General features: G+C 41.4%; 1 protein-coding gene across 2 annotated transcripts; it reads left to right on the forward strand.

Annotated features, from left to right (window-relative positions):
- Positions 1 to 2,234: 2,234 nt before the first annotated feature.
- Positions 2,235 to 12,255, forward strand: C1H3orf52 (chromosome 1 C3orf52 homolog). Of its 2 annotated transcripts, none has more exons than XM_074899055.1 (6): positions 2,235 to 2,519; positions 6,146 to 6,269; positions 6,823 to 6,956; positions 7,835 to 7,905; positions 9,765 to 9,964; positions 10,938 to 12,255. In XM_074899055.1, coding segments are annotated over exons 1-6 (582 nt in total). In that variant the 5' UTR covers positions 2,235 to 2,468; the 3' UTR covers positions 10,940 to 12,255. The 2 variants fall into 2 exon arrangements, with proteins under 2 accessions (XP_074755156.1, XP_074755147.1); XM_074899046.1 differs by lacking the exon at positions 2,235 to 2,519 and adding an exon at positions 2,886 to 3,230.
- The last annotated feature ends 9,402 nt before the right edge of the window (positions 12,256 to 21,657 follow it).

Genomic DNA, 21,657 nt, shown 5'->3' on the forward strand with positions numbered 1-21,657 from the left:
AAAAACATCAGATATATAGTTCACAAATGTTAGGATGCAAGAAATTTTCATTAAAGAACTTGAAGAGCATCATTTAGGTTGTTTGGAATGTTGTTTAAATAAGAGGAAAGAAATACTCAGTTTTAGTTAATTAAACAGAAGGAAACTTTAGTGCTTTCTTACATTCTCTTTACAATTTGAACATAGCCGTAGGGTCTGATACTTGAAATGTGTTACAAGTGTATTTCCCCAGCTCTGTCTCTGGCATACTTTGTGAATTGTTAGCATGCTCCTGGGTGGGTTTGCACTGCTTCTCCTGAAGTCCTTGGTCTACAGCAAGCAGAGTTTCAGGGTCAAGATTTTTGTTTTGTACCTCTTTCTGGGCTGTGCCCACATGGCCACACTACAGTGAAAGGGACATTAAAGGAAAAGGGATTTATGTGGCTGGATGCATCCTTGGACTCAAAGACAGTAGAATAGGCAATGGTAGCCACATTCCTTAACCCTAGCAGTAGATCTAGCTTTGATAATTACAATCTCCTGATGAGCTGATCTGCTCAAATCTAGCCGATTTAAGGTTTCCAAAGGTGTTTATGGGACTTAAGAATGCTGGTATTCAGTTTAATAGAAGATCTGTCTAGATGGTCCTAAAATTGTGCTCAGTATTTGGAAGTGTTTAGCTTTCATATTTAATGTATATATATTAAAAAAAGTTGGCAATTTGAATACCAGTCATTGCTGTCCACACAACACACTTTTATTCTACAGTACATCAATATGTGATCCTTTGTTTAGTTTTAGACCCACCTTGGCAGCGTGTGGGGAAAACACCGGAATGAGATAGCACTGTAATCTGCATGCAGGGAGATTCTTGTGTCTCACTGATACTGCTTTTCCTTCCTTTCTTGAATCAGTTTGGCCATTTCCCACTCCCCCCTGCCCCTCCCCCCTGATGCTTGTGTCAAACTTACTCCATAAGCTATACTCAAAGCCCATATTTTAGGGGGTTTAGTATCTTTAATGGCTACTCAGTCATTCATGCCTTCCTTTTTAATAAACACATGCTAAAAATGCAAGTGGTTATGTTTTATTCATTTGTGCCTCTGAACTCTAATCCCCAGGTGTAATCAGAACTACCTTTGTACCTTAGGGTTTCCTCTTTTTGTAAAGCTGAGCCTAGCTTGATGATTTTATTAAAGTGCACATTTAAGGGCACAAGTTTCCTTTCCCTATATTGAAACTAGAGGTGTTTTCACTACAGAAGAACAGTTCTCCTGCTCTGCTGTTTTAGATTAAGGCCTAAACCAGAAAGTTTGGATCAGTTCTTGGCTTCCTGTTTTCTTTAAGTTTCTCAGCTCCATGCGTCATAAGGGTTAGTTACTTCACATGCAAGGAAGGCACCAAGTGTGGAAGTTAGATCTATCAGATGAAAGTAACTCAAGATTTTGTAAGGAACTCCTTCACAGATGCAAATAAAAGGACTTTGGCTTTTTCAGGGTGAGATCCATAATCATTAACTCATTTGACTTAGAAAAAACATTCTGGTTTCAGACAGTTCAGTAGGAAGCTAGGGTCTTTTACTGTGATCAGAAATGAAATAAATTAAGCTCATCTCCAGCAGGAGTACTTGAGAACCATCAGGTAAAGGATTTCCTAGTGAAGATGTCCAGGTAAAATTTTGTGGATCCGGACCCATATTTTGATCTTGATGACTGCTCAGCTCTATCCTCAGTCCTCGTGAGTTTTAAGGATTCTTCAGAACTGAAAGGTGGGGTATGCAACTTGTATTTCTTTCTATTTGCTGAATGAAGCCAAGACATGTGCTCAACTTTATGGAGTGCCTTTTCCTGGATGGCTGTGACATGACATCAGAGTCTGAACCCTCAGGAATGCTCCAAGCATCAGTAGCCAGAGGAATTACACAAAGAGAAAATCTGGGGGGAAAGTATCCTCAACATTTGGCAAGAGAAAGAAAGAGCAGTGCTGTTCATGGATACTCAGCCAGCAAGGGAGGGAGTTGGAGAGATAGGCTTTGTTTCCCTCTTAATGTGTGACCCTCTCCGAGCTGTGACGAGAGTGAGCAGGAGTGCAGTTACTGGCTGTCTGCTCAACTCTTTGATCCAGAGGGGACAGAGGTGCTCTGCGGGGAGGAAGGAGAAACACGAGGGTGGAGTCAGAACAAGAGAAATGAGAGGAGGTATGATGAAGGATACTGGGGAGGTGGGGGGAGGAATCAGCCCCCGGCTACAGAAAGTTGTTATGAGTGACTCTGGCATGGGAGAGTTCATGTGGGAAGTTAGTGCAGACCAGATCTCAACTCACAACATGATTTACTTCATAGAAGCATGCCCTGTAGAGCACAGGCTGGAATGAAGGCCATCTTTCTCTTCTCTTCAGATTTATCCTTTTGGTTTTTCACATGGAAGCCACTTCTCAGGTTTAGGTTGGATAGTATGTGAATAGTCTTAAATGGTGCTGTAACACCAGACATGATGTTAGGCTGCGTAACAGCTAGAGAGAGGACAATTCACGGCACAAAGGTCAGTACTGTTCATTTCTTTATTGACTGTACAGGGAGACTAAAATTAGAAGCGTTGATGGATAAGTTACCTACACAGCCTAATTGTACAAGCAGCTGTGTGATCCTTTATTCAGCTTGTGCTGTTCAGAACCACATCTGTTTGTTTAGCTGTGCGGCGAACAGCAGTGACATTTTAACGTTTCGGTTGCTAGCAGCAGGGAAAGCAGTCTGGTTCCTTTAAAAATTGCCTTAGCAAATGACAACGTTGCTGAACGTTTAGTCACCTGCTTGTCAAGGGCTGGTACAGCAAGGTAGACAAACTGGAAAACCTAGTATTGCACAGCTGAGAGCTGTAGTTCTGACAGCTAGGCAAATCGATACTTCCTCCGCCTCCCGTTTCTCTCTAGCTAGGGCAGATGAAGTTATTTGTCCAAGGAATTCCCCTTATTTATCAGTGTTTTGAGATCAGTCTTGCAAAAACTAACACAACTCTCTATGTTACCGTGCCCAGCCTCACACCAGAACTGCTACTGACAATAAGTGCCACTGAAACCAGAAGGAAATGAGTTGTCGCCGTGCTTGCTTCAGAGACAGCAGTCCTTGTGCAGAGACAGAAACTATGAAACGGCAAAGCTCTGGTCAGGAGCATGACATTATTGAATTGCAAGAAGATAACATGGAGGAAAGTGAGGGTGATCATGAAAAGCCTCTAAATTCTCAAGCAAGAAAGGTAGGAATTTCACTTGCTCATTTGATGCTTGCTGTTGGGGAAAATACCACACAGCAAGAGAAACGACACTGCAGGAACAACTTGTAGGGGTGGTTTAATTTGTTTGAGGGAGAGGGAAGGTTTATTCCCTTGGAAATAAAGGCTGAAAACCTGCTAAACATATTTATTTTCTTCTTCTCAATGAAGTATACTAATATTGGAGTGGGATTTTAAGCTTTTTTATCTTTGTGCTTGGCTGTTTGTGAAATTACCTTAGAAAATGAAGGTCTAATTGGTACTCTGAGTTTTGCTTTCTCTTTTCATGTGCTGTCAGTGGGATCTGGGCTCAAAACTAGAAAGGAGAAAAGTTGAAACCCATGTTAGAAAAACAGGCTTTCTTTCAGAACAAATTAATCAGGAAAGAGCACTGCCAAAACAAGAATAGGATGTCCTGCAACAGTCTCGATTCTCTCTCTTTTTATCTCTGAGTAATTTGTAGTTGCTAACAATTACGAATTTGTACAAACAGAGTGTCCCAAAACCTCAGTTAAGACCAGCATGTGAGTCCTGAGGGAGGTAGCTTCCAGCTTTTAGTTTAAAGCTATGGAACAGACTAATGCTGGCAGAGGAGTAATACATACTCACAGGTGACTGTGGTAAAATGATTTTCATTACTTACTCAAGAGACTACCTGTGGCAGAGCTGTTTCCCACTTTTCTGTAGGGATGGCTGACCCCTCCTGAGAGCTCATCTGCATTAGTCATGCCACCCCTCCCTTCCTGCTCCTGGCAGAGCAACGGCGACTGCTTCCTTGTGTGAGCCCCACTGATCATCTTTGTGGGCTGATTCATTCCACCAGCTAGCAAAAACCCCATTTACTCTACTCTGTCGGGGGCCAGTTACTTCTCCTCTGGCCTGGTAAGCTGAATCAGCTTGCAGCAGGGTCAGACAAGTTCTAGGGAGGTGCAAAGAGGAACAGGAGAGGGTGGAGGAGAGGCCAGGGTGAGCGAGATCTGCTCAGCTGTCTTGAGAAACTCTACCCTTTTCTGTTTAGCCTTCCACTTCCCAGAAATGAATTTTCATTTGGGCTCAGTTTCTGCTGATTCTAGAAATTGGCTTCCTGTCCTTTAGGGACTGCTGGAAAATTATCATGTTCTTCTTCCTTCCGAGGTAGCAGGTTAATCAGAACAACTGCCCTGGCCACCAGGGAGAGGCTTTCTCTGTTGCTGCTCCCTCTCGGCAGTCTTGTGACGTATACGGGCAATGTCCAGAGGGTGTTGGGATAGTTGGGGAGCTGAATGTCTGCTTGAGATCAAGCCAGTTTGCTACGCATGATTAAGAATTACGCTTTTTTGATGATCTAAATATGTGGCTCATTCGAAACCTGGACTTGATAGTTGTCTGTCTCATACTGCTATGGCTGATTTCATAGTTGTGCTCTAGGCAGTACTTATGGGCTTTTTTTCAGACACAAAACAATACGCTAGTGTCAAGTATTAAATTGAAGCTTCATTCTTCTAATACATTTCAAAATCAAATAAAAAATACGTATGTAAACATGATCATACATGAAAGCATGCGGTAAGCTAAACCATATTCAGCCTTTGCCCTTCATTCTTCACCAAAGCAAAGTTCCGCATGCAGGAGAGCGCTTTCCCTTTCTCTGCCCCTGATCCTGGAGAAATTACTCTTGTAAGATCTTTGTGTGGGTGTCTGTTTTCTCTCCTTGTTCATCTGTCGCCCCCAAAGCAGCTTTAAGCCAGCTGGCGGATGTCAGTTGGATTCAGTGAAAGGCTTTCTGTTATGCTGAGTTCTTAGAAAGTTCAAAAAGTAAAGGAAGGTAGCCCGGGTTAATGTCTCCAGCCAGCAGCTGGTTCCTGCTAACCTGCATGTGTGTGGCCCAGACAACATACAGCATGTGCTTTTCTTTTCCTGGTACTGATGTCAAAAAGGACATGGACTTTAATGCTGGGTTTATGGCAGATGGGAAGGGGGAAGAGGAGATAAAAAAGCATCATGGTCTACTTATGAATTCATGCCCTTCCTTCAGTCTTCTGGTTGTGGAACAAAACAGTTGTAGTTTTTTGGTTTGCTATGTAACCTAAGTGGTTTTTTGTTTTCTGGTTTATTTTTTTTTTTTAATGTTAGTACTGCTGGAGTAATTAATTAAAAGACTAATTTGTGCCATGGTCTTAAATCTTACTAAAAATTAAATGGAAGGCCGGTATTGTCCTTTGTCTCCTATATGAACATATATGCATACACAATTGTTTTGAAGAGTTTCCTTGTGATCTCCTAGAACAAGTGAAATTTGTAATAAACTTCCTGTTAAATATATTCAGTAGCCTCCAAATTTGCAATTGTCTGAAGAAAAAGGGCATCAACTGTACATGTCCCAATTATTTTACATTGTTTTTTAATGCAGTAGTATCTAATGAATAGCAGTCCACGGGCTTTGGGTGCTGGCACTCAGGAGCTATGCAGATTGATAGCATCAACGTTGCAGAGTGAATGATTCTGGAAATTCCTCCACAGACATATTTTTGGTTGGGAGAGAGGGCAGACTTTAAAAGGATAGCTTGTGGAACATGTACATCATATTGATGTTGTTTTAAAAACATTTGGAACCCATGAAAGCACCTTTGTAGCACCTTAGCTTTATGGACAGTTCAGGAGTTGGAAATTCTGCACAAATGGGGAATGATAGGTTTCTCCTTCAAGTAATAACCTACCTGTGAATGTTCTTTGCCTTCTGCAGGTTCCCACCTCTAGCTGTATTTAATGCTGAGAACACCTGGTTGTAGGGCATTGCTTACCAATGAGGGTCTCCCATTCATATGGGGTTTTTTGTTTCTAAATGTGATAACAGAGATATGCTTCAATATTTTTTCCTGACTTATTTCATTAATCAATATGCTTTTTCCTTTTATAACTAGGAGAACGATCACTGGAAATCATGCAGGAATGTAGTTTTCTGGAAGTGTAAATTATGGATGGTTATCACTACAATTTTTCTAGTATTCTTCCTGGTCATTCTCATCAGCCTAATTCTTTATTCTAGTAAGTATCTCACTCATGGTTCATCCTCTAATACAAATGTTCAATACATGCAATCTAATATAATGCAAATTAAACAGTAGCATCCTTTAAACTCGTTTTGTAAACTCCTGAAGGGACTGAGATGCTGACTGCAGTGTGTGGTGTGTTGAGTAGTGGATGTGAATGTTTTTATTTTAGCAGGCAGCAAGCTACTGGTATCTGATTGGATGGCAATTCCAGTTTGTAGCTAAGTGAGAAAATGTTATGAGAACAGAGTCAGGGATGAGGATGGAAATGATGCTTGTAACATTGCAACAATTGATCACCCTTATGTGATACCAGTGCCTGTCAGGCTCCCATAGCAGCTGACTTTTGCTAATGGCTGCAGGTGATTGACCTCCGTGTGCTGTCACTTTACTTCAGGTGGCTTGCACTGTCTTTCTGTCACTCTCAGTCAATCATTACCTAGAAAAATTGTGAGAAAACTACCTTGGAGAAAGCCAAGAGGGTTTTTTTCAATACTTCTGCTAATTGGAATTTTTTCCTCCTCTTTTTATCTCCTTTTGAATATTAGCTGTTTACACAGATGAGGATGACTATTGGGATCCTGATGCACTACTAAATAGTGGATACTATCGCAATTTTTCAGGAACATTGGAGTTAATGTGTGGTCTCCCACACCTTTTCTCTGAAGACATTACTAAGAGGGTATGTGTTGATGTGCTTCTTGGCAAATCTGATTCTGCTTGTAACATAGATTTGGTGTTTTCCTTTTTAAGAAGTTTGTTTCTCTGTGTAGCTACTCAGTCATTTGCAAGTCCCCAAGAAATTGAGTTGCACTTTTTCTACTAGAATTTTAAATCCTGATCTAGAAAAAGAATTGTGTGCTTTTAAGCACACAAGCAGTTTACACTCATTAAAAAAAAAATGAAAAACAACAAACCAACTGATTTTTTTCCCAAATTTGAGTAATGGTTGGAACATAGTCTTTACCTTTTTCATAGAACTGTTTAATAATTTAGGTTAAGAGGTGCCTGTGAAGGTCATCTAAACCCAATACTGACTAAAAGTCCTGTGTGTTGCATTCTTCTGTAAGCACATGATGACAGCCTGGGTTTATAGCTGCTGTTTCCATTGAGCCATCACAGCACTGAGTTACAAGTGAAATAAGCTCAGCAAGCATGGCACTGCTGATTTAGACTTCCTGTGGAAAGTGAGTGTCAGTAGTGAGACCCTTCCCTCTACCAAGTAAGAGTAGAAGGGCTTTTTGGTACTAATAAAAAACCCAAGCCGAACAAGATAAATTGCACATGACAACATGTGCACATACTTTTAGTTCACCCTGAATGCCTCCATTGTGTTAAGGTAATATAGTAATCACTCAAACACACAGATTAACTTGTCTATCAAGCTTAAAGGGACTGTGTACCTTTTCCAGGGCAGATATTTGCTGATATTTCACCTTCAGCACCCGTGTTTATGCCCTTTAAAACAACTTTAATGATTTGCTGTACTTTCTTTTATGGGGAAGGGAGAGTGAATGGACGAAATTTTTTTTTCTTTTTATTTTCTTTTTTCTCTCCAAGTTAACAGATGTCTACAATTCATCTCCAGCTCTAGGACGCTACTTTAGGTCAGCTCAAGTGGTTTATTTCAGGTAAACGTTTTCTGTCACAAAAAAAATCTGAAAATTCTGGGCTTTTCAGAGACATACGTATGCTGATGTAAATATGCATGGCATTTAAATCTGGGAAAAAATAAGTTGTTTGGGTGGAGTTACATGTGTAAGTAGTGAAAACCAGTCAAATGGCAAATGATTCTAATAATATATAATGACAGTAACATTTTGTTGATGTTAAGTATCATCTGTCTGGTTCCAAGTGCAACCCTTAATGAGGAGAATGAGCTGCTGGAACCACTTGAGGTTGACATGGCTTAAATAGCCTTACATGATTAAAATGGGGTTCATGTGGAGGAGAGAACTGCTCTGTTCCCAAAAGAGCTAAAGGCAACAGGGACATACAAATCATGAGAGCCAAAACAGTAACAATACATTGCTGGTTTGTTTGGGCCACTTTTCCCCCTCACTTCATTTTGGACAACAGGAGCAAATCTCAAAGTAGGAACATGTTGGAGAGACTGATGGAACAGGAGTGAGAGGCAGAGCAGGTGGCAGAGGGGAGGCTAGGCTAGCCTGGGTGGGAGACTCATGCATGTGAACGGGAAGCTCAGCCACCGAATGCTGGTGGAGTCAGGACTAGCAGTGATGAGAAGGGAAAAAACGTCCAGGCCTGCCTTGCAGAGGCAACAGAAAGCTTCAAACTGGAACAAAGGGAGGATCTTACCCTCGGCAGAAACTGTCACTGGAGGAAGGCTGAGGAGTTTGCTGTGTTTGAGACTATAAAGTTTGAATCTATGCTGATACCACAGATTTACAACAGGAGGGGAGGCTGAGCAGCAGAGGGAAAAGTGGGGCTGGAAAAATGAGCTGCAGCGTGGTCCTTCCATGGGGACATAACAGAGAGGCAAGAGAAAGTGGTCAGAGAGCTTCCCCAAGGACTTCTGAAAAAGCATTGTTACAAAAGGGATTAGAAAGACAGAAGATCAAGGGAAGTAGATTTGCAAAGTCCCAAGGCCCTTGAGAGAGCAAGGACAGAGAAAGAGCCCCCTTGGGCTGCAGTAAGGGGCAGTCCTGAGGGCACTTTGGGGAATGTGCTCCCCTACACTGCCAGTCTGGGGCATGCTGGTGCTGTTCAGTGAATGAGCTCTAGCTCCTTAGCCCTGGTAAAAATGATGGTTTATCCATGGGTAAAAATTATGATTTAGATCATCAAGTGCAAAGCTGTAGTGCTACATATGTATCGATGAGCTGATTTATCTCCCCGTCCCCTGCTTTGTGTGTGTGTGTCTCTGCCTCTTTGCCTCGCTGTGTCTCCTTTATTTTTGCCACATCCAACTACTTTTTTAATGTTTTAAATTCTGTGAGTACAAAATGTAACTATCAAATTGTAGTCAGTGGATTTGGTAGACTACAAATAATGAATCTCCAGAGATGGACTCCAGCTGGGTGGTTTGTGTAATCCACTCCAGAACTGAGTTTGAAGCAAAGCTGGGTGGCCCCAGGTACTGCTAACAGGAGGGGAAATATTTCTGCAGGTTCTCAGGTAACCTGTGCAGGAGATATTGCAGCACCTCTTATCATGATCTACTTATGAAGCACGAGTGCTGAAAACCTCACCCTATTAGGACACATGTCCAACTGCCCTTTGTGCATTTGAAAACATTTGGCTTCAGGTTATGGGCCCAGTTTCTTTTAATGTCAAGAGCTGTTCTGAGAAGGGAGGGGGAGGAGTAAACTGGAATCTTTGTTGGCAGCTTTATCTTATAATGCTTTTCTTTGGAACAAGTCTAAAAAATATCCACGCCAACACTGATATGAAAAGTCAGTCTTCTCAAAAAAGAAGAGATTCAGCAGGGACTTGAAGGCATTCATTCTTGACTTTGTTTGTTTTTCAGTAATGAAAGCTCCACCGTATTTTATCAGCTAGAGTTTTCTGTACCACCACAAACAGACGGGTTTATGGAAAACATGATGAACCCAGATTTTATAAGAAATATTTTACGTCAAAATATTTATGATGAATATGATACTTTTAATCCTGAGACATCTGAGTGTAACACGTTAAAGCTTGACCCGACTTCTCTCACACTAACATGTAAGTGGTGTATGTTAGAGAGACTGTTTCTTTACAAAGAACAGAAGTATGTACTTGAATGGAGAGAAATTTTTCTGGAAAGATTTTGGTATTTGCTAGTAAATATATTTCGCACAACATTATTAAGAAAATTGTAAAATAGTTCTCAAGGAAGTCTTGCTATGCGTAGCTTATAATCTAGGATTCACTGTTTGGTCCTCTGATGAGGAAGGGATGAGAATGGTTAGCTATGGACTCCAACCAAACTTTTTAGATCTCTTCTTGCATTTTACGCATGCAAAGAAAATCTCTTATGTGTGTGTACCATAATGAGGAGCCAAACAATTAAAAATGTTTCTCCTCAGTGTATATTCATATTTGAATGTTTATAAAACAAATTTTATTTCAATTAAAACAGGGTAAGTAATTTGGGAGTGAGCTTCTGATTTTTTTCACAGACAAGGGTGAAAAAGCCTCCTCATTTTTGTCTTTTCAGAGTTTTGGGGGAAGATTTATTATGCACAGATACCTTTTAAAGGAATCAAATTTTCATTCTTCCAGGTTTTCTAGGTAATTATACCAATGACTACCAGTGACTAGGTCGTGATTCCAGTGCATTTAGATTATCTTGATTGAAATGTCAGTATAAAAGTCCTATGAGCTTTGAAGTTTTACTGAAAACAATGCATGGAGCTGCTTCCCCCCAACCCTCAACTTACTGAGCCACAGCCACGTGCTTTCAGAATAAATCTAGGCTCACACCTATAATGTATATAAGTAAGTTTGTGATTAACTCATATTGATCTTTATTGGTACTCTTATCAAGGGACAAGAGAGCAACAAGTCATGAGTTCCAACTCTCAGTATCATTTTTTTCCTTATATATTGACAGGATTCATAGAAAATGTAGTGTAAGAGGGACAGGAAAGAATATGCTGAAATATCTAACCAAAGTTTCTTTTTAATGTTAATAGTGTATTGTTTTAACTTTCAGAGAAATGATGGAAAGAGTCTTCATCATCTTCCCTTCCTAGAAGAGATGGGCTTCTCCTATCTATTATTAATCCCAGGGCAGGAAGCTATTCATTAGGTAGAAACACTTCTAAAGATGTTGTCCTGTAAATACCGGCTGTGATGCAATGTTGTAAATGGAAAATGTGGTATATTTATAACAGTGTTGTACTCCTATAAGAATGCTACCTCCTTTACTGTGGTCCTGATATCTCAACCCATGTCACTCTTGTGAAAATCATGTATCTTATCTGATACATGCTCTGTTGACTTTGAAACCTCTGCTTTGTCTTGCCTTAAGATTAAATCTGGATTCTCTTCATGAGCTTTAAAAGCAGCTCCTTTCTTCTTCTTCTTCTCCTGGCTCATCCAAGATTATCTGCACAGCTTCATCCTTAATGCTCGCTTCCACCCATGCTCATGTCTGTTACTTTTTCCCCTGCTAACTTCATATGCAATATTTCTCTGTTGTTTTGGGGTTTTTTGGTTGTTTGTTTGTGGGGTTTTTTTTTTTCCTCCTCATAAAACAACCTGGAAACTTAAGTATCATCCCTATTTTCTTTGATTACATGCAAGACCTTTGCTCTAGCTTCTTAAGTGAGCTTCAACTCTCATTGCTCCCTTGTTCATCCTACAGTCTTCCTGGATAAGGCAGTATCTGCTCCATTTTTCTCTTCTGTAATGTGAAATAGCAATGAAGGAAGAAACATGCCTTGTTCACTAATGCATCTGAATGCCACAGGAATCTTTCAAGGGTCAAATTAGCTGTGTGCTTTAATAATAAGCTATTGGTGCGGTTGAATAGACAGCTAGTTGACCCACATTTGTAAATTCAAAGAGAAACTAGTCTATACCCTTGATTCTAGTCCCTGTCCCAGCAGTGGGAATAAAAATGAACAGATGCAAGGTAATTGCCTTAATAAGGCAGGAAATAGTTGTTCTTGTTGACAAGAGATCGGGTGAGATGGACCAATGCCAAGAGAAAGGTGCTGAAGCAGACCACGTAGGCCAGCGTGGCATGAGTGTTACAGCCAGTAACATGCTATAACATGGAAATTAAAAAATAAGCATTAACTTTATGTGGAACGGAAAGGATTCACTACCATGTTAGTGAAGTATAGCTTCTTGTCATTTGTTTATAACCAGTATAAATGTTAGTACTGTTGGATAGACAAATTTATTTTAAGAAACCTTTAGTATTATAAGAAATATGGGAAATTGTGTTTCTCTCTTACTAATATTACTATTTTATTTAAGGAGAAATCTGACAATTACTGTGCATTAAATTATTTATTTTTACTCTTAAAGTGATTGTTCTTCATTCTTCAGCATCTCCAGTCTTTCAGCTTTTTGGGTTGGAAAATAACTTAACGCTGAGTGTTGTATGAAGCATCTGTCTGACACAGTTGTACACTCAAATCCATATTTGTTGTTACTTGAGTTTTAACTGAGCTTGGGAGACAGTCTGAACCAAATTAGTAGTTCACGTGGCTCTCATATTTGTGGTTAATTCTGACCCCATCTTGATTTGTAAGATGTAGCATTGGCTGTAAGAACCATAATTTCTCTTGATGCAACATTCTACGCAGCCTACAACTAGAAGAGATGTTCCTTCTAATTCTTACATTGGGGAAGGATAAAATTAATAGTTTATATGGTTTGTCCCAAAAGGAGCAGGCTATGAAAATACCAGCAGCAAAGAAATAATTTGTCTTTGAGATGCTGCTTGATCTTACTGCTCTTACTAAGATGCCCTTGAACACTTCTTTATCTTGATTCTGTTTCTAAGAACTGAAAAATAATATAATGATGATGCTTCTTTGTTGTGGTACCCCTGTGTGCATTAAGAATCAACAGAAAAAAGGAGCCAAACATTCTTTTTCTTTTCCCAGCCATCCTTCTCTGCCCCAGTACCTTTATTCCAGCAGTTCACAGGAAAGAAGAAGGTGGAGTTCTGGCAAGATGTTCACCAGAAAGTGTCCAACCTTACAGCCTACCTCATTGAAGAAAATACCAAAAAATGACAAAAAGTGGTTTCTGGTTTTATATATTTGAGGTAAATTGATCATGTAAAAGAAAATAACCACATAATTATGACTTCATCCACTGGGGACAGAGCACTCTGAAAACACATTATTTCATCAAGTTAGATATTTTATGTGAATGTTTAATTTTAATTTTAATAGAAGGAGTGTGGATAATACTTCAATGGCTGAGGCAACTGAGACACCGTTAAAAAGGAAGATAAAAGATAGTTCCGGTAATTCAGCTTGTGGAGTGTACAGCCAGCCCTTTGAAATCCCATGGCAGGCAGCCGTCTCTGTAGCCACAGTAGCTGGTACAAATTTTGGGCAGATTCAGCTGCCTGTCACTGCAGCAGTACCTGCAGAGTGCTGTCTGCACCATGCTAGCAGTGTGTCTGCATTAATTTTCATAGCCTTCTAAATGGCGGGAATTTTTGTTCTACATGCATTTTGTTGGGTTTTTATTTATTTATTTAATTCCAACTTGGTTAAGACTTCACTCTAAGATAAGTAGTATTAAATTAAGGGGGGGACACAATTTGAGAAACGAGTTATTAATCAAAATTGTACATCGTATAATGCTATATATCAAGCAGGCCAGAGAAACTTTGGAAAAGAGCAAACGGGCCTAACACGGGGTCTATGCTTTTGTTTAAAAAACAAAACACCTTAAAACAAACAATAAGGGGTGTTTTTATTGCATTTTTGTAATTTCTAGCAGTAGTTCTGTAAGACACCTTTTTAAAAAAATGTACAGTGAAAGTCCAGAAGAATGTGCAGCCTCAGTTGTTTCTAGTAATGATGCATCTAACTTTCTATAGAGAAACATTGTCTTACAATGGCAGTTGCTACTAATTCCTCCTGGTTTAATTGTCCTGTACCCTGTCCATATGTCTTTCTCTAATCTCCTTTTCATGGACAGATTTGTCTCATTGGAAATGATGGGCACATGTGTCCTAGTGAATAAACGAGAGAGAGACGTTTGTTTGAAGACCCAACAGCAGAAGTACAATGGTTAGCAAGGCTGTACACATTCAAGTAAAAGAGTGCCCTGGGAGCAGAAAGTGTCTGTTTCTAAGTTATCAGGACGTAATCATATTCACTGTGCTCTTCAGCGCTGGTGGTATTTTCCTTCCTCTTGGGCACATTGACAAGTGCATATTCTGACTGATCATTGCCTTTAATCACAGAGGTTTCATGTTTTACATCATGGTAGACAGTAGAGTACCACAGTTCGCTGGAGTTCATACAGTCTTTTTTGTCAAAATGTCCCTGAGAGAGGGGGAGGAAGAGAGAGAGAGAGAGAGAGATAATCAATGTGATTATACCTTGAAGAAATCTGCAATGTGAACAAATCTGGTGTAGCCAGCGTGCTCATGCAGTGGTATTGAGCAGTGTACATAGTACTGAGAATGGTTTGTAAATCCACAGTCATTTCCCTACTGTGCTGGCTGTGGCTGGACACCAGGAGCACCCAACAACATGTACACAGCTGGTGTGGGTGGAGGGTGGAAGCCTGACCCTTGTCCTGAGGTTGGACTGCTTAGCGGCCTGTTATGTGATAAGAAGCTCATCACCACACACACACACAAGGGAGCAAGCACATCAGCACAACTGCAGGAGGAAGCCTGGATCATTCCCTGCCCCAGCTTCCCCTCAGGGCTGTTCCAGGAGAGGCATCATCCCAGTGAGCCCAGGGGGATCATCCCACCCAGTGAGTGAATGGGAGAAGGTGGGGATGGAGGGGGAGTTACTAAAGGTATGGTACATATTATTGATGCATGTGAGGGGAGAGCATTTGGGGTTTTTGCAAGACTTAACATGAGATATTTAGGGGAGTAACTAAAGGGAAGGGGTCAGGCTGATTTGCAGAGTAAAAGGCATAGAAAACCAGAGGAATACAGGGAGGGCCAAGGGAGTCGCAGCCAGCTGCCAGAGAGACCGTAGCGTCTGAGAGTCAAGTAAGACCCCAAGTGTGTGTGTATGGATGTGTCTGTGCAGGAGACACACTGTCCTGGAAGGGGCCCTGGCCTCACAGGAGATGCAGCGATGGCTAACCCCCTCCCTGGCTGCCCTCATCTAAGGCTCTCCTTGAAAATGGAGGGAGGTGAAGGAAGAGCCGTTACTGAAGGAGGAGGTAAGCTTGTATGGGTAAATGCCTTCCCAACTCTGTTTAGACATGTCCCTCCTCTTGCCTCTTGAAGGTGTTTGCTAATGAGTTGTGGGTGATTGTGCATCTAAATAGCTATAGCAGGATGACTCATTAAATCTAAAGGGACAATGTGAACTGATTAAGTCCTTGGAGGCAGAACTTAAAAATTTGTTTGCCCTGATGCTCTTGATTTGAACCCACTGGGTAATAAAGCCAAGGAGTAAGTACAGGTTTTATCATGTTATCCTCTATTGTCTACGGGGGTAGTAATATTTTAAGTGGGTGTTGCTGAGTTCATGCTGACATTTATAGCCACCTTTCCTACTCTGTAAGTGGAACAGAGGTCTCTGCTTCACAGGTTAATAAAACCAAAAGGTTTGCTTTTATTTTTCAAACTTAGAAGTGAAAAAGAATTATTAGAACATAATTCTTGCAGAATCTGTCTTGGATTTTCCCAGTTTATATAACTGATTTTGTCTGTTTAGATTTTGCTCAGTGTGAAAGATTTCCTGACCTTGAGGATACTTCACTGAAAATAATTTCTGAGTTTTGATTTGAGGCTTTATAAAATTTTGAGGTTTAGAAATTCCAGAAGTTTTAAGGAGCAGAGCAATCACGGTGGACTTCCTTAAGAAAATTAATTCCCTAGTTACCTGCAGGGTTATGCCTCTCTCCTCCCCCACTGTCTATTGCAAAGACTTGGGAGAGCAGCAGTATTTCTCCTAATGTGCCTGTTAAGTGAGAACAGGTAGGGTCTTAATTTTCATGAGTGATTCGCTCCAAATCCACTGAGTGAAGTCTGGAGTGCCTCTTGTCCCATCCAACATATATGTCTATCCAAGACTTGCTCACAGCCACATTTTCCAGAAACCTTCCAGTCTACAAGTTTTGAAATGCTGTTATCATCGACCTCCTCTTATCAGCCGGGAGACTGAAGTGCAGAGGTGGAGTGTTTTGTCCCACACACTGATGGGGCAGAAGAAGGAAGCATGAAGAGTCTTGGATTTCATTAGTCTTTCATTATTCACAGGCCAAGTTTAATACTCAGAAGGGGCATCTCTCCTGTTGCACTAACAACCCTCCCAGGACTGTCTTCAAACCCCACTCTGGGGCTTTTACTTAGGACACCAAAAACTCTGAAATCTAGACAGCTACTTGGCAGGTTTCCCATTACAGTTCCACCTCCTCATCCTCTCTTCCTCCACAGTCCACCCCACACTCACATGTATAAACGATGATCTCATTTAATCACACCCTTTTCTGTCATCTTGCCTATTTTCTTCAAAATTTTCTGCGAAACACCCACATATCTGCCAGGCAGAAACTTTTTTTTTACTGATGTCATCTTTATAAAAAAAACAGCAAAAACCAACCAGGTTGGGCTGCTAAATGCTAGTACTTTGTTCTGGGGTACATAGGGCTTCTGGTGATTGTTTGTCATTGGTGACACAAGAGACAATTTCACTTACCCTCTGCTAAAATGAACTTTTTAAAAAGCAGAGGTAGCAAACCACAGGTACTGAGACCTGCTGCCTCTCAGAGCCCAGTGTATTAACACAGAAAAACAAGTACACACGACTGTGAAGTGCATCATCTGACAAGTGGCTGCTCCCCCCTCCACTGCCTTCACGATGATGAGTTTGGGCAAAGGAATAGGGCACACACCAAATTATATAGTTACCTCTTCAATTACCTTGGGATGCGTTGCCAGAGCTCCTGAAGACTGCCAGAGCTCCTGATTCTAACCCCAAAGCAGGGAAGTAAAATGGACTGGGCAATGTGTTTATCATGCCAGTCTTTCCTGCGTGTCCTGACCTGCAGTGCAAACATTTGATCCATTCTGGTATATAAGAAACTAATGTTCAACCTGACAGTGCATGTTTTTGTTGTTTTGGTTGTTTGGTTTGGTTTTTTTTTTTTCTTTCCTTTCCTTTTCTTCCTTCTAGATGCAGTGGGACATTGGAAAGGGAAACCTTATTCTGTTCCAACAGAGACTTAGCCATTCATTGAGATATCAGCTATTGTTTTACAATGGGAAGATTAACCAAAACCTTTTAAGCCTCCAAGTATTAAATCTCCCTTTGTCTTTCAACTGAAGACTACTTTTATTACTAAAGCTAGTTGTCAATAGTCCAGTTAAATGGCTTTTTATTAGAAGATATCATGCTGAAACAGAAACCTTTTGTGGAAATGTGCCAGTTTTCATGGAACCGTACGCAAAAGAATTTACTCTGGCTACCAGAAAGTTGAGGGGAGAAGGGAAGGAGGAGGAGGACAGAGAAATACTCTCACAAACATAACTTGCCCAGTCACTGTGGACACTCATCTAGGACACAATTATGAGGTTCAACCTCCTGAATTGTCTGATTCAGGCCAGGCAGCTTTACACTCAGCCTCAGAAATTATGAGGGTGTGTTGCGGCCTGGCCACTAGCTGTCTGAGAGTGGGGCTGCTGTCATTGTATGTACACTGTATGTAATATATGCACATAAACTACCATTGTTATAGTTTATATACATATATTTATTTCATACATAGGCTGATGTATTTCTGTATCCCAAGCAAATACCCTGATTATGGGCTTTTGTCTCTCCTGCGGGAACATGATGGACACCTGTCTTTCTGACACATGGATGTTTTGGACTCAATTACCCCAGAGAACAGCAAAAACATTCACTTTCAGTCATTACCTTGATGGTACTTGGTGAATAGCTGTCAGTCTGTGCTGAGGAAAGAGGAAGAAAACACATGTGATTGTCATTCTTTGGTGCAGTGACAGGACACAGATTTTCAGCAGCACAGGATTTGCTGAGACTTACAGTCCAAGCAAAGGCTGTGCAAAAGTGTGAGCTAGTGTGACATAGTTGGGGAAAGGTTAAATCTCTGAGGGCTAAGTAGATCTGATGGCTTTTCAAGATTTATATTTTTCTCTAGTTAACACGCACTTACGTCATGCAGTGCTGCTCATTGATCTTAATAAAACCTAGGTGTGCAACATTTTGGGGGTATTTTTGTGGGGTTTTTTTTGTGCTTTTTTAACTTAACTGAAATCAGTTTCATGTCTCTTAGAAACTGCTGTTCTTGCTTGCTTGTTCTCTGTATTTCAGCTTTATGGTCAATGCAGACTTCATTCTGCCTGGGATCGCAGGCTGGGTGTTGGGGTGCAGAGGCACTCCATGATGTGCTGCGTGCCTGAGTGTGCACTGGGTGTCTGTGCACATGGGTTCAGTGGGCTTGAGCTTTTCTGGAAATTTGTCTCTCTGTCCCACAAGCATCTAAATGGCAGAGGGTTGTTGTCTGCATCATCCTTTCTCAAAGCTTTATTTTTATCTGCCTAGCTGCTTCTTGTTATGAGGTTGATTGAACTATTTGTTACTCCTGTAAAATTCCAGAGCCAGGCTTTCATTTTTGCTTAATAGAATGGTTTTTTTAAGCATACTTATTTTGCAACCTGACTGAAGGAAAGACATCAGTCTCTCAATATTGCATTAAAGCTGCCATCTTAGAGAACTTGCAGTGTTTTGTGCTGACTTGACACTGCCATGAAACCGCCAATGTACACAACTAACAAGAAGCTGTTTCTCTCTGAGAAAATACAGCAACTTATGAAAGTGGGAGAAGCATTATACCATCCTCACATGAATGGCTTTACCCACTGATGGAAAAGGTAGCAGTCTGAATCGAAACCAAGACCTTGTGATTCACATGACCACACGTGATCCTTGCTACTATGTGAGTCGTCCCTATTTGCATACTTAATATGCAGAAACTGTTTTATTAGGAGAATACCTCATACTAACGTCTGTTCAGAAAAAGTCCTAAACTGTGTTTGTATGTGGGAAACAGGGACTGGCATGTGATCAAACGCAGGTTGTGCTGTGCTGGCAGCCCCCTTCCTCCTGCAGGCCTCCACCTCTGCAGGGGTGTAGCAGAGGCACCCTGCAGAGTGGGTGTTCCCCTGCTGTAGTCCAGGTGCTTGCAAGCCTGAGGGCCCCCCTGTGACATATGAAATCTAAGGTCACCACTGCAGGAGGGAGCTGTGAGGTGGTGGCCAACACACGCGTGGTTTAGGAGGTTGGGGGGGACGGTTGCCCCCTCACACTGCCTTCTCCAGAAATCAAAAAAAACAAAGAGGCACCAAATAACCCAGTGCAGTGGGGCAGCAAGAGGGCAGGTGCACTCCGCTGGATGTAAGGAGGTTTTCCCCCGCTGGAATGCAAAATGCCTCGCTATGGCTGCTGCTCGTGGCCGTGCCCATGCCCGCCGGCTGCCTCCGCAGCAGTGCTGAGTGTTGGCGAAGGGCTGCCCTGTGCCCCCACCCACATCCCCCCCGGGGTGCTCGAGGAGCCTCTTTACTTACTTTCCTTGTGGGAGTATCTTTTTCTCCTGGTGAAAGGGTATTTCCACCTAAGGTATGGAAGTAAGGGTGGGCAGGTTAGGTCTGGTGCTGGTTAGTCCTCACTCCCCACTGCCTGCCTCTGGGCACCCACGGTGACTTAAGGAGAGCCCTCCAGCAGCTTTTCAGACAAGCCAGTTTATGCAGCTTCTCTGCCTCTGCCCTCTCAGCTTTTGCCATGTCCTGCCTGGGAGGCAGCCCCAGGCAGGCACCGAGCCCTGCCCTGGGAGCTGCTGGAGCAGGGCCTGCCCCAGGCGAGGAGAGGCACAGATCACAGGTCCGCGGGTGGAAGGATGGCAGGGACAAGCCAGCAGCTGATGGCGGGTGTTACAGCATTTAGCTGTTCCTGCAAAGTACAGCCTCCATACCCCTGGGGAGCCTGGCAGTAGCTCAGCAGAGTTGGTAGGTTTGAGCAATCAACATTTCTGGGCTTGTTCATATTGAATATCTCCAGATGGGTGAGTGAGCAGTAAATACTGGGACGAAATAGGAGAGAACCAGCCCCATCCCCTCCCAAATTATTCACATCAGGGTACATCTGGCATGTCTTGGTGAAAATCAAAAGAAAAAGAAACATGGCAGTTGTGTAACCCAAACCGCAAACCTGCGGGTGAGTGCAAGGCTAGTGGACAGGCGAGTGCCTGACACGCTAATCTCCAGCAACTGAAATAACCTGGAAGTACAGTCTTCTGCTTAAAACAGCAAAGACTACGTACTGAGATTACCTGGTAAATTTAACATCCTTTAAATCACACGCAGGTTGCTGTTACCAAGCTTTTTGGTGATAAAAGATAGGCTCGATAAAGAGTGCACTATTGCTTATAGTTTACAATCTTGTGCTTGTAAATGTATGTAGAGTAATTTACAAACATTTTACAATGTGGTATTGATATTTATATATTAGTTTTACATGTATAATAAAAACTTGCTAGGGGACTGTAAAGCTGCCAAGTTGTATGAAGTTGGGGAATGAGTTCAACTTGCCTATTGAGGTGCATTATGAGTCACCTTCTAATTTTCATACGCTTTTTCTTTCCCAGGACTGAAGGTAAATAGGTAATGTCACCATCTTTGTTGCTGTTGATACTTTCCTTGCTAAACTTGTGCTCTTAGGTCTTATTTCTTTTATGTACTACCTAAGTTCAGCAATTTGTATGAAATAATTTCTTTCTTCGTGTGCCCCTGGTGTTCTTATCAGAGTAGCAGAAAGTTTTGAAAATATTAGTGAACTTCCTGACATTCTGTGTAGTGTCAGGATTTAGATCACTTTTATTACAGCTGGGTATAAAGATAAAGCTAATCCTACATCATTCTTTGAATTGTATATAGTGTTTTGCCTATACTGCGCATAAAGTCTTCTAGCTTAGTTGGAGACGCCAGTGTGAATGTTTCATACAGTTTGGTTCTAGAAGTCCTATGAGATACATTTAAAATAAAATATGTATGTACATCTTATGTATATTTATAATATACATAATTCACAAGTAGGAGTATATCATAACTTTCAGGTATCATGAGTTTGATGTATTTTTGTTTTCTGATCATCTGCTTATTCCACCTTTTCTTGTTTATATTTAGTTGCCTTCTGATTTTTTAGTCCCTCGCTTGAATGGAAAGGTTTCTGGGCTTGGATAGCTCCTCCCCTGGACTGTCAAAAGATAAATAACACATGTTCCCATAGCAAATTAGACCTGTAAACTGCTGCACAGCCCTTATATAAATTCTTCTTATTTAGTCAATAATGTGTAATCCTGTGGGGAAATATATCACGTGGTCTAGGAACTGAAAGCATTTCTCAGCATCTGCATTCATACTACAGACATGCTGGCTCCTTTGAGGCAGATGCCCAGCAGTTAGAGGAGGAGAGCCTGACTTGCCTGTGGCTGGAGGGTTTTTGTGGGGCTTGGCTCTTGTTGCGTTTGTTTAGAGGCAATTATAAATTTAGCAAAAATGCTGGGAAATAGTTCTGGACAGCAGTCTCCAAAGAGAAGAAATGTGGCTCAACTATTTAAAATAAAAACAAAGGCAGAATTAATTTTCTTTGTTTGCAGAGTAGCTGTATGAGCTGTTGTACAGGCTCTGGAGGCTGTCACACTCAGGAAGTGGCCAAGCCAAATATAGAAGTGCCACT

Source organism: Athene noctua, chromosome 1 (assembly GCF_965140245.1).
Source record: "Athene noctua chromosome 1, bAthNoc1.hap1.1, whole genome shotgun sequence".
Lineage (NCBI taxonomy): Eukaryota > Metazoa > Chordata > Aves > Strigiformes > Strigidae > Athene > Athene noctua.

Coding starts and splice junctions, on each gene's coding strand:
- C1H3orf52 (XM_074899046.1), top strand. CDS start 3,063: ATGAGTTGTCGCCGTGCTTGCTTCAGAGACAGCAGTCCTTGTGCAGAG. Junction 6,270..6,822: donor CAGCCTAATTCTTTATTCTA/GTAAGTATCTCA, acceptor TTTGAATATTAG/CTGTTTACACAGATGAGGAT. Junction 7,906..9,764: donor GCTCAAGTGGTTTATTTCAG/GTAAACGTTTTC, acceptor TTTGTTTTTCAG/TAATGAAAGCTCCACCGTAT.